The 15,131-nt window shown below is 37.7% G+C and overlaps 1 protein-coding gene across 1 annotated transcript in view; it reads left to right on the top strand.

The window, feature by feature from the left end:
* The first annotated feature begins 1,005 nt into the window (after nt 1-1,005).
* Nucleotides 1,006-15,131, top strand: part of CNTNAP2 (contactin associated protein 2) — a 653,718-nt gene continuing 639,592 nt past the window's right edge. The window contains exon 1 of the mRNA XM_070766812.1: nt 1,006-1,102. Within this exon, the coding sequence (XP_070622913.1) occupies nt 1,006-1,102 (97 nt within the window). The remainder of the gene's footprint in view (nt 1,103-15,131) is intronic.

Genomic DNA, 15,131 nt, shown 5'->3' with positions numbered 1-15,131 from the left:
TCCCAGGAGACTGGAGCAGAGACAGTCTATACCACCTCAGTTTGACGGCAGGGGAGGGGACTGCAAAGAAGAAGGGAAATGTACAAAAGATAGGAAGCGACTGGTTATTTTTCGGTTGAAAGCAAAAATAAGGCCATAAAATGCCCTTAACATTAGAAGGAGAGGTTTCCGAATTCAATACCATAAGCAGCACCATCGCCATTAAGAAGTGTGAGAGCGGCGCCTCCCCATTCTCTTGTAGCCATTCCTGCGCCGGCTTTTGCGCCGGGCTGGTGATACTCCTTTAGCTTCCTTTCGTTTTAAAAACTAGAGAAGTTCGCAGGGCGGCTCTTCCAGCTAGCGGGAAGTAAACGGAGGAGAAGGGAGGGCCGGCGAAAAGGTAGAGAAACGGGAGGGGAGCATTTTCTCCTGCCCATATGTCCTCCCCCCCTTTGATCGTTGGTTATACTGTATTACCATTGCTGCTAGTCATGGTGACGGCGACAGCATTTCCTTCAGCTGGCAATTGAAGAATAAAAGGAGAGGCTGTTAAGCAGGGCCGGAGATTTTCTATAGCTTGCTGGGCTGATGTAAATGATAGTCTGCTCTCTGACTGGCTGTAAATGTGAGCTTCGCGTACCTGTTCAGAGGAGCCAGGCTGAAGAAACCTCTCAGAAACAGTCCTCTGTATGGGAAGAAGGATTCAGCTGCAGCGGTTTTAGCTCGGGGCTGCAGGCAAAGCATTTTCTTCCAATAGCCCACTCCGTTTGTCCCAGCCCTTCTCCCTACGAAGTGACTTCGCTGTCTCTCATACTTCGTTTGGCGCGGCACTTCGAAGATTTGCATATAGAAAAATAACATTAAAGGATTCGTGACTTCGCATGAACCAATAAAATAGATAACTCTATCTGGCTTTTACCCCCAAAGTGACAATTGATAAGCCGAAGGATATCTGAGAAAGACCCAGCAGCTCATTTACAACTGTCGCCTGAGACTAAGTGGTGGAGATAGGTCTGGAGGTGCAGAATGGCTGTGGTTCTCCATGCTAGCTGCAGAGCAGCTCTCTTCCTGTGGATTTTCAGCAACATCAGTAGCAGAACCCAGACAGCCCTTGCCTCCTCTCGTAAGTACCTCCAGAGTATTGCATTCCTGTGTAATGTTTGATTGGTTGGATAGAAAGATATGACAAATCATATATGACAAGTCATACGAGTCAGTTCGTGTTTGGATTGCTGTTGGGAGAGTCTTTCTCATTGTTCTCTGGTTAATATTAGAAAATAGAACGAGTAAATTCTTTGGAATGAAGATATTGGTGGAAGAATTGTTGAACTGAGAATGCTGATTGTTTTCTGACAGTTCTTTCTTTGGTCATTTTGTAGAATTTTCTGGAGTTTGACTTCTAAAACACTTCATTATTACTGATTAGCCCATGGGTCACATCAAAATTGGGGGGGGGGGACTTCTAAAACACAAAGTACTTATGTGTTCATTGGGGAGTTATTCCTTGTGGCAATAATAGGTTTCATAAGTGATTTAGTTGAAAATGGCAGTATTCTGGGAAAAGAATAGTTTTATTTTTTAAAGCAAAATTAAGATTAGCTTCCAGTTTTCTAAAAGAGTATTATAGAAGTGGTTAATGACCAGTTGAAGGGGCAGTGGATTTTTACAGTGGGTGGTAATTCCTGAGAAGATATGATCTTGTTGCCAGATTTACTGAGTTGGGAGCTGATTTTTAGGTCAGCATTTGTTATTATTGTATACAATGGCTAATCCAATACATATAGAAGCAGGTTTTCTTGCAGCCCTTTATGAAATTACCTCCAAAAAGCAGCAGTGCTTTTATTTCCCCCCTCTGAGTGAAGTCACAAATATAACAGTTTTTTAAAAGGGGAGATGCATTAATTATATATTTAAATAACTAAAATAAAATTATAATAAACATTATATCTTAAGAAACAGAGCTCAGTAACTTTCATCTGAAGCTATTGTGTGGTTGGAGAGGTGACTTTTGAATGCAATTTGTTATCAAACCTATAAAACCCGTCTGGTTCCTTCCCTATTATCTTAGTACAATTTTTATTAGTTTCTTCCATGAGTGTATTCATACCAGCAGTATACAAATATACACGAACACCCACACTCACAGTAGAGCCTTCGGTAATCATCCCGCTCATTTTACCAGCAGGATACCGAGCTCCTATTTTGAGTGTTTAGGACCGCTCGGAAGACTTGCTGGCTAGACTGCTTCGTTTGTAGCTGGATCCCAGGAGGCTGGAGCACATAGAGCATATACCATTTCGTTCTGAAGGGGAGACAAAGAAGAAGAAAAGTAGGAAAAAGAGGAAGGTCGATTTGTCGGCAACCTCTTTTTAGATCCCTTGAAAGAGGAAAATAAAACCTCCAATCCCAGACCTCCTGGCAAAATCACGAAGGAGAGGTTTCCAAGTTTAGTACCACGGACAGCGATACTTGCGTTGCTCCGCTGCTCTGGGCAGCCGCTCTCTGCCCTCTAGCGACTCCTGCAAGGCCCACTGCGCAAGGCTGAGGCTGTTGTTTTTATCTCCCTTTAGGTTTAAAAGTATAAGTGGGGAAGTCTTGGGGAGGTGGCTTTTCAGAGAGCGGGAGGGGGGGTACGCGGAAGAGGAGGAGCCGCCAAAAAGAGAGGAGCAGGAGGAACACGTATGATTTTCTCTCCTCCCTCGCAGGCTCTAGGTTGCTGGTTGTGCTGTTACAATTTTTAGTCGCGGTGGCGACCGCAGTGTTTTCTTCTGTTTGGCGAATGGTGACTGTAGGAAGACAGACTGTAAGGTTGCTGCTTTGCGGCTGGAGCGTCTCTATCGTCCGCTCGCCCATCTGGAATGCGTGCCTGCTTTCTGACTGGCTGTGGCACGCGTGTGAGTCCCGCTGATCAATTCAGCGGCAGCCGGGCAAGGGGAAGCTTTTTGAAGCACACTTTTTCTTTACAGAAAAAGCTGAACAACAGTGGTTTCGGCCACGGCGGTTGAAGGAGTGTTTATTTCCAAAAGCTGCTCTCTCTCTCCGACATCTTGTCCCGTAAAGTAACATATGTTCCCAATGGTCTGGTATATTAAAGTGAAGTTGCTTATCTATATTCCAAAAGAAAAAGAAAGCTGAAGTCTTGGGAATATTCGACAGTGACATTTCTCTCAAGGTGACAAGCTGTAGAGGAAGATTGAAGAAAGAGGAAGACGCAATCAGAATATTTCCAATTGATACTTGGAATTAACAGTTTGAAGGTGCAGGATGCCTGGGGTTCGCGCTCCTTTCAAAACAGCTTTCTTCATGTGGATTTTGAGCAACATCAGCTACAAAGTCCGGACAGCTTTTCTGTCCTCGCGTAAGTACTGATTCCACATTGAGGCAGTGACAGGTTAGTAAGGGAAGTCAAATAAAGGCTTGCAGATTGTTTGGAATTGCTGCAAGGAAGGTAAGGAAAGGGTGGTGGGTATGTGTTTCTGGACCTGATTTCTGAAAAGCAAAGTGCTAGTGAGCACAGAAGAGAGTGGGTACCTGCCGCGATAATGGGGGATTTTGCCAATGATTCTGATGAATAAAGTATCGTTTCTTGAAGTAAAATCAGTAAAAGGTGGAGAGCTTCTGGAGAGCTGTTATGAAAGCACCTAAGCGGTGAATCAGTGAAATTTCAGGTTGAGTGGTATCCCTAGGTGCTCTAAGGAGATCCAATACACTGAGTTACATACAGACAGAAACCTAAGAAGTTTACAGTACATGCACGTTTGCAGTATTAGTTGTTTGGTGTCAGAGTGAAATATTTTGTTGTTTGGCTACATACTTGCAGAAAACTGCTTTTCTAGCTTATGGGACTATTTACACCATTCCAACCAAAGTATGGCAGTTTTACTTTCTCTTCCAAATGCATGTGATACACAGTGCTAAAGGTTCTGCTTTTGGGGGATACAAGTATTGTATATTGTTTTCTTATAATCAGTCATACTGAAGATTTAATAGCCAAAGCTGATGGTATTTGACTCAGCATATTTCCACCTGCTACTTATAACAGAGTTACTTGTTTGTTTTGTCATGAAGAGAAAAAGTGGTATCAGAACTCAATCATATTTGAAGAAAATCTTATTTGCTGATCTTTGAGTCCTTAGTGCATTTGTGAGGAATGACAGCCATCAGTGGGAGGTAATCTAGGGCTTCATTAGAGGAGTAGCCTCTATACCTAATTGATAAAAGTCCATGTTTGGTAAAAAGAGGTAAGTTGTGTTATTAGTTAAAGAAGTGAAAATCTTGTTATTCTCTAAAGAATTTGTGTAATATTAAGAAGAACATGGCTTAACATATGAACCATATAATCTCAAGCCACATTAATTTATTTTCTCTTTTAGAAATAATTTAATGCTGGGCCTTTTGCTTAATGCTGTTAGATTGCTCTTAATATTGATTTCATCCCAGTTATATATGCAGTGATGTTATATATAATAAAGAGAAAGTAAGGAAAGATTTTGTCAACCTTGCTCTGCAGAATCAATATTTGATGTCCAGTTTGTTGAAACCCAAATCTTGCATAGCTTTCTTCAATATAAGTATTAAAGTACAAGATTATACTTTAATGTGTACATGCACGTACACATACTATTGTTATATGAGTGGCTCACAGGAGTTTTGTTTAGCATTGTATTCTGGGTATGTATGTGTGTATATGTACAGCCACACACACTTCTGCATATATGGATGCACATACATTTAGTTTTAATAGTACTCATATTTGGATTTAGGTATAAATCAATAAAAAATGTAGACAATACACTTTTATAAAGAAAATAATTTGAGGATTTCATTCTTCAGAAGCCTGAAAAAACAGTACATAAATAGGTTTTATAAAAAAAATAATGAGCCGGGGTGGTGCAGCAGGTAGAGTGCTGTACTGCAGGCCACTGAAGCTCACTTGTAGATCTGAAGGTCAGTGGTTCAAATCTCATCACCGGCTCAAGGTTGACTCAGCCTTCCATCCTTCCGAGGTGGGTAAAATGAGGACCTGGATTGTGGGGGCAATAGCCTTGCTCTGTTAAAAAAGTGCTATTGCTAACATGTTGTAAGCCGCCCTGAGTCTAAGGAGAAGGGCGGCATAAAAATCGAATAAATAAAATAAAATAAATGAATAAATAAATTAAATAAAATTTATTTTTTAATTTCTGAGAATGTATATTCCTCTCCTCCCCATTTCCCTCCTTTCCTACTCTCTCTTCCCCTTCCCCTTCCTCTCCCCCCCTCTCTCTCTGCCTGCCCCCTCTATTGCCTACTGTTTAACAACCTGTTAAACAGACAGTTGTATTATTGTAACTACATTAATAATGTGGAAGTGGGATCAATTGATAGGGAGATGTATAGAGGCGAAAACAAAATCAAACAATATAATCAGATCTGCTTTCTTGAATAAGTACATCAAACCAAATTTACTATACTAAGATACCAAACATTAGTCAAATATAGTTGTGCAGAAGAGCGTAAAAGCTCAGACATACCTTGCTGTATGCTAAAGTTAAATTATCTTCAAACTTCAAATGAGGTGAATTTGCATAATTGCATCTCAACAAAAAGGGAATTTAGTGTCCAATTTTATAATTCAAATATACTGACAAATATGCTCAACACCAGCTTTTCTGCAGCATATGCCCAACCTTTTTCCTCTAAGGTTATGTCTTTTTCAATCATAAAACAGATAATTCACATAAAATGAGGGAAACTCTTTATCTACCTAAAGTGATAATGAAATAGTTAAAGTAATTTAAAACAAATGTCTAAAAGGTCTTAATACTATCTAAACATTCTTATTTGTAAATATTTTGGGGGATGAATCTATTTTACAGATATTTGAGATTCTTAACAAGAAGTTATATACTTGGTCAACCTCTGATTTTTATTTCTTGCTTGTTTTGACACAGAAATTAGTTAAATAATTGCATGATGGGAGAACATTTTTGAAGACTGTTTTGAAGAGCAGCTTTATGAATATTATGCATGAAGATTGGGTATGATCCATACTACTGCAGGATCAGTTATAGAACTCTCATAATGCAACTCAATGATACGAACCACATATATTTAATTAAAAAATGCAGTGGTTCAGATTCCATTTTGAAAAGGTAGCATGTGTTATGTTGGTGTATAAATATAGCATCTGTAACACAGGCCTGATTCAATCCCCCTCCAACAGCATCATTCTTTTCTGCAGCTTCATCACATGTGCTTAGGTACCCTAAATATATTTTCTATGTTTGAAATGTTACATAGACTTACTATTTATTATAATATGACTCAATTTTATTATTAATCATGTATTTCTCTGTATTTGTTTGTTTGTTTGTTTGTTTGTTTGTTTATTGCACGGATAACCACAGTTATAGAGAAGCTGCTGAAGTCAATATATATAAACACATATAACTTTGTACAAAAGAACATTAAGTCCTGGAGTTGCCTTATAGATAAATACATTAAACATTTTAGTTGTTTTATTTAGTAGAATTAACTAAGCTACTATTTGTCTATAAGATTAGGATTAGGGTAAATATTTATATAAACTTTGAATCACATTTAAGTTCTCATACAAATGAAATATTCAATATCATTTAATCCTATGTTTTGATAATTAATATTACAAATACCATCTTTGTAAATGATTGCAACAGTTAAGCTATCAATGGACTGGTAAGTTTTAAAAATGATGAAGTAAAGATACTCAACTATTTATTTTAAAGATAATGAAAAGATTAGCCAGGAGAGGTCATCATAAGACAAAAAGTAACAGAAAAGAATGTTTAAATCTCTCACTGCCATTTCTTTATTTTCATATTTAGGAAATAAGAAAATGGAATGTAAACATGGTCTTTTGGGGAGAGAGTAAAGAATTGGTAAAATTATGATTACACAATAAATGAAGGCAGATAAGCATTCTTTCAGTTTGCTATGAATGGAATAAAATAACTTGCTTCTTATAGGAAAACAATATGCTACTATAGAAAGACATTACTATTTCTTATCAGATGCTTGTTGAAATAACATGATGAGGAAATAAATGTATTTATGTGCACACACATGAAAAAGAAATTTTATGTGTGTGTCTCATAAAAGTTAAAAAGAATGCTGCCCTGAGTCTTTGGAGAAGGACGCATGCAAATTTTAATAATAATAATAATAATAATAATAATAATAATAATAATAATAATAATAATGCTGGCTGTGTAATATTTGAAACCTATACTCATACAGATGAGCATACTGAATACAGGTACAAATTGAACAGGCAATAAAGCCCATTGTCTTGTCCTGCTCTCGAGTTGCCAATAAAAATGAAAAGCTTCACCTGATATGGAAGAATATATAGAATTGGATAATGATAACTCAATAGAGTGCCTGTTAGCTACTCAACATTCAGATTTTCTACCTGGTACTTTTTTTTCCTTAGACAATGCACAGAATGTCCTTTAGGGGCCATTCAAATTAAGATGTAGGTAGAATGCATCTGTGATCAATTTGCATTGCCCAGCATCAGCATCATCTATAATGAATGGGTGATGTTAAAAATCCTATTTGTAGACTGCTAATGTTTGCATATTTTTATATATCTTCAGAGACAAGTGCACAATTCCACATTGCCTGCTTTCTCAAATCTGAAGAATAATCTATAGTGAATACATTAGAAACAGATTGTATTTATTCTCTCTGATCAAGGAATAAAATATGCATTCTTTTATGTTTATAAAGATGTTCATATAATGAAAAAATATTACTTGAAGAATGTAATCATTAGTTTTATTAGTAAATCCCAAGTCCTGCAGCAAATAATATAAATTAAGTTTCAGCTGGTTAATTGTTTATTTTACTCTTTGCAGTCTGATTTGGTTTGATATAGATTTTAGTGTTTTGTTCACACAAGATCATTGGATGCATTAGCTCCAATGTATAATTATAGCAAACACTTAAGGCATCAGCATTGAGGGCAAGCTTCAAAATGCAAGGCTTTTTGAAATCCAAGCATTGCTGGTTTTCAGATGCTTTATTTTATGTTATTCTACAGCAACTGCATCCTACGGAGCCCTCATTTACTCAACATGCAGCAGGCAATGACTTTTATTGACTTCCCATGCTAGCTTGTACAAATGCAGTTGTTATCCATAACAACTGGCAGAACATAAACAATGCATTTTTCAGGAAAAGCCTATTTGATTTATGCTACTTGTTCTCAATATTTCAAAGAGCTGTTGGCCTCCTGTGGTATGATTTCTAAAATTCATGTCAAGCTTCTTCTGATGACTTTCTTGTTTAGGCTTTTATTCTTTTAATACATTTAATTCCAGATAACTTTCTTTCATCTACTGCAGTTGTGATAGGAACTAATGTAACTTTCTTCAATGTTCAAATCAGAAGCCAAAAACATAACAGCCTTGGCTACTTCGACCAATTATTTAGCCCTTTCAGCCTGGATCTTGGAGAATCTTTTGAAAGATCATGTGATATGTTCAGTTCTTGGGAAATACTTAAATCCAGCAGATTCTGACAGGTTCTGGAAAAGTGATAGTGAAAGTTTTAAGTAGTTTGGTAGCAGAAATTTTGAGAACTAGCAAATATCACCTCTGACTGGCCCTACAGTGAGGTGGGAATTGAGATTTTGCAATATCATTCCTCCAGGAGTGGGAAGGGAATGGGGATTTTGTAGTATCCTTCCTTAGAGTGGGGTGGGAATGGAGATTTTGAAGTATCCTTTCTCTGTCATGCCCACCAAGTTACGCCCACCACGCCACGCAACGCCCAACAAGCCACACCCACAGAAATGAAAGTAAAAAAATTGGATTCACCACTGTTTTAAAACTATTTTAAATTTAGCATCATTATAATAAGACAATTGACAGACTGTGACTGTCTTTCTGTTTTTTTGGGGAGGGAAACCCTTGAACATAAATTATTGTGCACTTATTATTTTCTTTTAAAAAAATAATCTAACAAGTTTGCTACTTCCCTAATATCAGTATACATTTATTCATTGTTAGATCAAATTAATAGGAAAAGCTATCTTAAGCAATTCTGGATTCAGATTTTAGTAATAATCCTTGTGATTGCAGTATCTAAACTAAGTGATAATCTTTATTAAGATTAGGAAATCTCTGACCCATAGAGTAGGAGAAGCAAAAGAAAATCCCAGAAGTCTATAGGAAACCTCTCTTATCATATTGACAAGAAATTGGTGCAGATTCATTCAGAAAGTCACCAAGAGTTGAAATGAATCTGAAGAGGCCTTTCAGAAGATTGTTCTCAGCCTAATTAGCCTGTGTCCATTTTATTGAAAAATGTCAGTGATTAAACCTGGAAGCTTCTGAGTGCTTATTGACTGTGCCTGGATGAGGTCTTAATTTGTTTGCTCTAAAATGCCTACTTGAAGTAAATAAAGATGCTTTCCATGTTTCACCCTGGCATTTGCCTTGCAACTATGGAATGCAGAATTATATAGTATTTTAAATTTTATTCTATGAAAAACATCCTTCCATGTGCATTGAAGCTTACAGGAATCACTGATCATGCAATCTGTATTTCTGAATTACAGATAATCTGGGGCTGAATGTGGTATAGATGAAGAGAGGACAATTTAAAAATTAAAGGGCAGTGCTGGCACCCTTATCTCACTCCCTTCCTAATATCAAATGCATCCATCAAATCTCCATTAACTAAGATCCTTGCATTTTGTTTAGAGTATATATTGATTATCATATTTTCAAAATTGGATCCAAATTCCATACCTTTTATTAATTTTTTAAAAAGTCCCAATTATCAAAGGCTTTTTTGGCATCTAAGAACAACATTGCAAATTCTTTATTGCTATGGCTTTCATAATACTCTAATATGTTCAAAGTTATTCTAGTGTTGTACCTTATTTGTCTGTCAGGCAGAAAACCATTCTGATTTGGATGAATTGTCTTATTTAGGGGTTTTTAAAAAATCTCTCTGCTATAATTGACATGCACAGTTTGTAGTCGGCATTTAGCAAATATATCAGTCTATAATGTTTAATCTGATCTGGATCTGCACCTTCTTTATGTATCAATGTTATATTGGCTTATTGCCACAATAAGGGATACAGCATTTTTTAATGTATTATTATAAATTCCTAATAATAAATCTCCTGTTATACGTAGCGTTGCTTTATAAAATTCAATTGGGAATCCATCCGGTCCAGGGGTTTTGTTATTATTCTGTTTCATGATTACATGTTCTAACTCCTCCTTAGTTATTTCTTTGTTTAACATTTCTTTATCTTCTTTACTTATTGGCTTAATTTTTGAGTCTTCTAAATATTTTAATATATCTTTTTCTCTAATGTTATCTTTATCATATAGTTCTTTATAATAATCTAATGCTGTCTCTTTCTTTTTTTCTAATTGGTGGAGTAATATTTTATTCTTGTCTGTTAACTGTTGAATTGATCTTTTTTCCTTTTCTTTCCTCAATTTATAAGATAACCATTCTGCCTGGTTTATTCGCATTTTCAAATTGATCTTGTTTTGCAGCTCTTAATTTCCTTACTACCTCTTTTTGATCCAATAATTCTAATTTCTGTTTAATTAGCTCCATTTGTTGTCTTGTAGTTTGCTTTCTAGAATCGTCCTGAGATTCTTTTTCTAAATTTTTCAGTTTACGTATTAATTCATTTTTACATTGTCTTTTTTATTTATTTTTTCTGAATGTGTAGGCTATTGTTAACCCTCTCTGTTATGCCTTAGCTGTGTCCCATAGATTCTGCAGAGAAGTTTCTTGATTATTATTTTCTTTAAGGAATTACTCCATTTCTTTCTTAATCCAATCAACATATTCTTGATCTTTCCATAACTGCGAGTTCAGCATCCATCTTTTATTTTTTCTACCTTCACCTTTCCAAAAGATTTTTATGGGATTATGATCTGCCCATTCGTTAATATCTACTTTAATCGGATTTATTAAATTTTCCACTTTACCATTAGCCCAAGCCATGTCTATTCTAGACCAACTCTGGTGGGCATTGGAGTAAAATGTTTATACAGTGATACCTCGTCTTATGAATGCCTCTTCATATGAACTTTTCGAGATATGAACTGGGCGTTCAGGATTTTTTTGCCTCTTCTCACGAATCATTTTCAACTTACAAACCCTCACTTCTCTCCTGGCTACTGCTGCTGGAAGCAGCGGCCAAAATAAGCGGTTTTAAGTTAGCAGGCTCTGATGATCGACAGGGAACGGGAGCCAGGCTTTCCCATGAAGGGTCTCCTCCTCCCCCAATCCCATCTGCTAGAAAATGGCATGTCAGAGGAGAGGAGCTCTACACCCCAGGGTGGCGGCTGGATAAAGCAACGCTAGCGGAGTGCTTGTAGAGGCGGGGAAAGGGAGCCTGTGGAGGAATATTTGGCAATGGGGGGGGTTCCTGGAAACATTAGGATTCAGGCCAGCTGGAGCAATAAATGGCACGAAGGGTTACTGGAAATGTCAGGATTCAGGAAAGCTGGAGCAATAAATGGCATGGGGGGTCCTGGAAACATCAGGATTCAGGCCAGCTGGAGCAATAAATGGCACGAAGGGTTACTGGAAATGTCAGGATTCAGGAAAGCTGGAGCAATAAATGGCATGGGGGGTCCTGGAAACATTAGGATTCAGGCCAGCTGGAGCAATAAATGGCACAAAGGGTTACTGGAAATGTCAGGATTCAGGAAAGCATTAGCAATAAATGGCATGGGGGGTCCTGGAAACATCAGGATTCAGGCCTGCTGGAGCAATAAATGGCAGGGGGTCCTGGAAACATCAGGATTCAGAAAAGCTGGAGCAATAAATGGCATGGAGGGGGGTGTCCTGGAAACGTTAGGATTCAGGAAAACTGGAGCAATAAATGGCATTTGGGGGGGGTGTCCTGAAAATGTCAGGATTAAGGCCGGCTGGAGGATTCACATCATTTATTCATGTCATTTATTCGTCCAGCTGGCCTGAATCCTGACATTTCCAGGAACCCGCCCCCCATGCCATTTATTGCTCCAGCTTTCCTGAATCCTGATGTTTCCAGGACCCCCTCATGCCATTTATTGCTCCAGCTTTCCTGAATCCTGATGTTTCCAGGAACCCCCCCATGCCATTTATTGCTCCAGCGTTCCTGAATCCTTACATGTCCAGGACCCCCTCATGCCATTTATTCCTTCACCTGCCCCCTTTCGCTGCTCCTCCCCACCCTCTGTTCACCTCGCTTCTAAAGTTTTGAAGTTTCCTAATGGGCTTGCATGCATTTAAAAGCAAGTGTCAGTCTTGGCTAGATTGGCCTTTCCACAGTTTTGTGCTATTCATTTACACCTGTTCCTCGATCAGGGGACTCTGCTCAAGATTGCTTAGTGACCTACCTAAGGATGTGCATTTGTAATACCCTCTACATGGGGTTACACTTAAAGGGTATCTGGAGCTTCAGTTGCTGAAAAATCCAGCAGCAGTTGCATGTGTTTCTAAAAAGAATATATTATCTCTCATATGGACTGCATTGGTTTCAAGGTGGTGACTTTCACTTTTAAAGCTCTTTATGGCATGGGGATGGTTATCGGAGGGATCACCTTTCCTGCATGACATCTACTCATCCTATCAAATCCAACCCAACCAAACCAGAGAAGCATGTTATGGGTGCTGATTCTTAGGGAACTATACTTGGTGGGTCCAAGGTTCTCACATTTTTGAGCATTCTCTCCCTTGAACTGAACTTAGCTTAATTTCTCATTATTGTCCAGACGTCTCTCAAGAGAGACTTTGTCATCAGGCCTGGAGTCTCAGGGGCTATGAAGTTTGATTAAATCTCATTTTTCTTTCCCTCTGTATATTTATGGTTTTTGTATTTTTTTTTCCCTATGTGCCACTCAGAATCACTTTTTATGAGATGGGAGGATAGACAGACAGAAACATTGATTGCAGTAGTCTGGCTGGACAATGGATATTTGTTGGTGCTGAGGTTGTTACTATTATTCAAAACAAGCACAGAACTCTCTCATAAATAAACATTTTCCCAGATATCTGATAGATAAAATTGCTTGGCTTCGGCATTACTTTTTCAACTACTATACAGATTATTTATTAGATAAAGGCTCCATACATTTCTTCCAAATTTCTATCATGAGAGATTATTAAAGCCATGCTTTGGGAGATCATTTTTCATCTGCTTTCATAACCATTTTTTTTGTAATATAAATGACTTAACATCCTAGAGGCCCAGGTAGTTCAAAACTGTTATTTATTGTGTTTGTATTCAACTATGAATTAAAGGCCACTTCCCGATTATTCAAAATTATTGGAATAGCATCACAATTTGTAATCTATTGGACAATAGTTTTAGTTTGCAATAAAATATGGCTCACTATATTTATGGAAATATCAAATTATTATTATTATTTATTCGATTTGTATGCCGCCCCTCTCCGAAGACTCGGGGCGGCGAAAACAATAACTAGGTTTGGAAATGAAGTGTAAGTCACAGTATATTGGTGTTTGTTACCAAATGTCATGTTTAAAAATATTCAACATTTCTCTCATTCAATGTGGAACATCTAGTGGGGATTTAATGAAAATACCATTTATATATTTATGTAACAGCAAGCATTAAAACGTTATGATTACCATCTCAGTGAATATTGAATATATTGTATAAAACTATTGAATTTAACTGGCCCACAGGTGTATACTTTAGCAAACTCTGATAACTTTGCTTGAAAATGTTGAAAGACAGATCCATTAACTTCCCTTTTTAAGAAGATCTTGGCATCTGCTTAGTTGCAGAAGTTGAGATAACCATACATATTTTCTGGAGCTTCTCTCTGTATCACTTAAAGAATTTCTGAACACATGCTTGACTTTAATCACAGCTTTTTTTCTTTTGAGCAATCAAAAGTATTAATAGAAACTCAATAGAACTCAATGTGGTGAAATACAGTATGGATTCTCAGGAGCGAGGAGCTGCATTCTAGAGAACTAAGAGACAGCAAAATTTGATTGGGAGAAAGAAAGTCAAGGGAGCTTCTCAAAGTATATTTAATGATGCAAGTATCCTGGTGAGATTATATTTATGGCAGGGTCCAAAACCAGCACCATTGGTTATATAATACATTCTATGGACTTACTACACTATGTAGACAATTTTAATATCTTACCTTACCTGGAAAAGTGATCATATACTTTTGTGTATATACATGAAGCCCTTCATCTGGCAGATACCCACTGGGGACTAATATAATCCAGAATTTTCTTCAGCAGGCCCCAAAAGATGTAGGGAGAGCCCTATCGGAGGATAATCTTCAAAACCTTCTCTCAGCCTTTATTACAGCCAGCCCTTCCCAAGATTTACTAGAAACAGCAGTGAGATGCACCCAGTTCTAACAACTGGTAGTTCTGGTAGTGGGAGGCACCACCCACCCACTTGGGATGCTCTGCCCACCTACCTAAGACAAGCACAAAAGGATGCACGCAAACTAGTAGTACAGGGTTTTAGAACCCACTTCTGACTAGAACAATATAAAAATATAGTTCATAAGCTACAAACGGGGGGCTGGGGGGTACTGCCCAGATGGAGGGAATGCAGTGGGGTAGCGAAAATGGCGCTCCACCCCAGAGCACCCAATTTGCACTGAAAGATGTTGAAAGAAAATGCAGGGTGTCCTGCATAAGCCATGCCCACAATGTGGCAGTAAAAAATTTGCTAGCCCTTCACTGGCTACAACCATTATTAATACATGACTGGAACATCTCAGCTAAGAGGCCCTATATTGCCTCTAAACCATGGTTTGACAAGCATTGTGTAGAAGCCAAGAAAGCTCTTACCTTGGCTTATAAGATGCCCAAAAACGAGACTGGGAATGTAATAAAATATGTTTTAAACATCTTATTACCCTCAAAAAACAATTTAAGCAACTGATTGCTCTTAAGAAGAGAATGACACAAGGTACCACTGGGAACAGCTTATTGTAGCAGCAAAGCAAAAGAACACTTCCCTATTCTGACAGCTAATAGCTAGTCACTTTGGCATAATTCATACTCCAGTAGATACCCATATACTTCCTACAACCTGGGAATTTTACTTTTGGAGAATGTATGAAGATCCCTCCAGCGATAGTATAAGGTATATAATGAAG

Source organism: Erythrolamprus reginae, chromosome Z, assembly GCF_031021105.1.
Source record: "Erythrolamprus reginae isolate rEryReg1 chromosome Z, rEryReg1.hap1, whole genome shotgun sequence".
Classification (NCBI taxonomy): Eukaryota; Metazoa; Chordata; class Lepidosauria; order Squamata; family Dipsadidae; genus Erythrolamprus; species Erythrolamprus reginae.
This window is presented reverse-complemented; position numbering and strand designations above follow the sequence as displayed.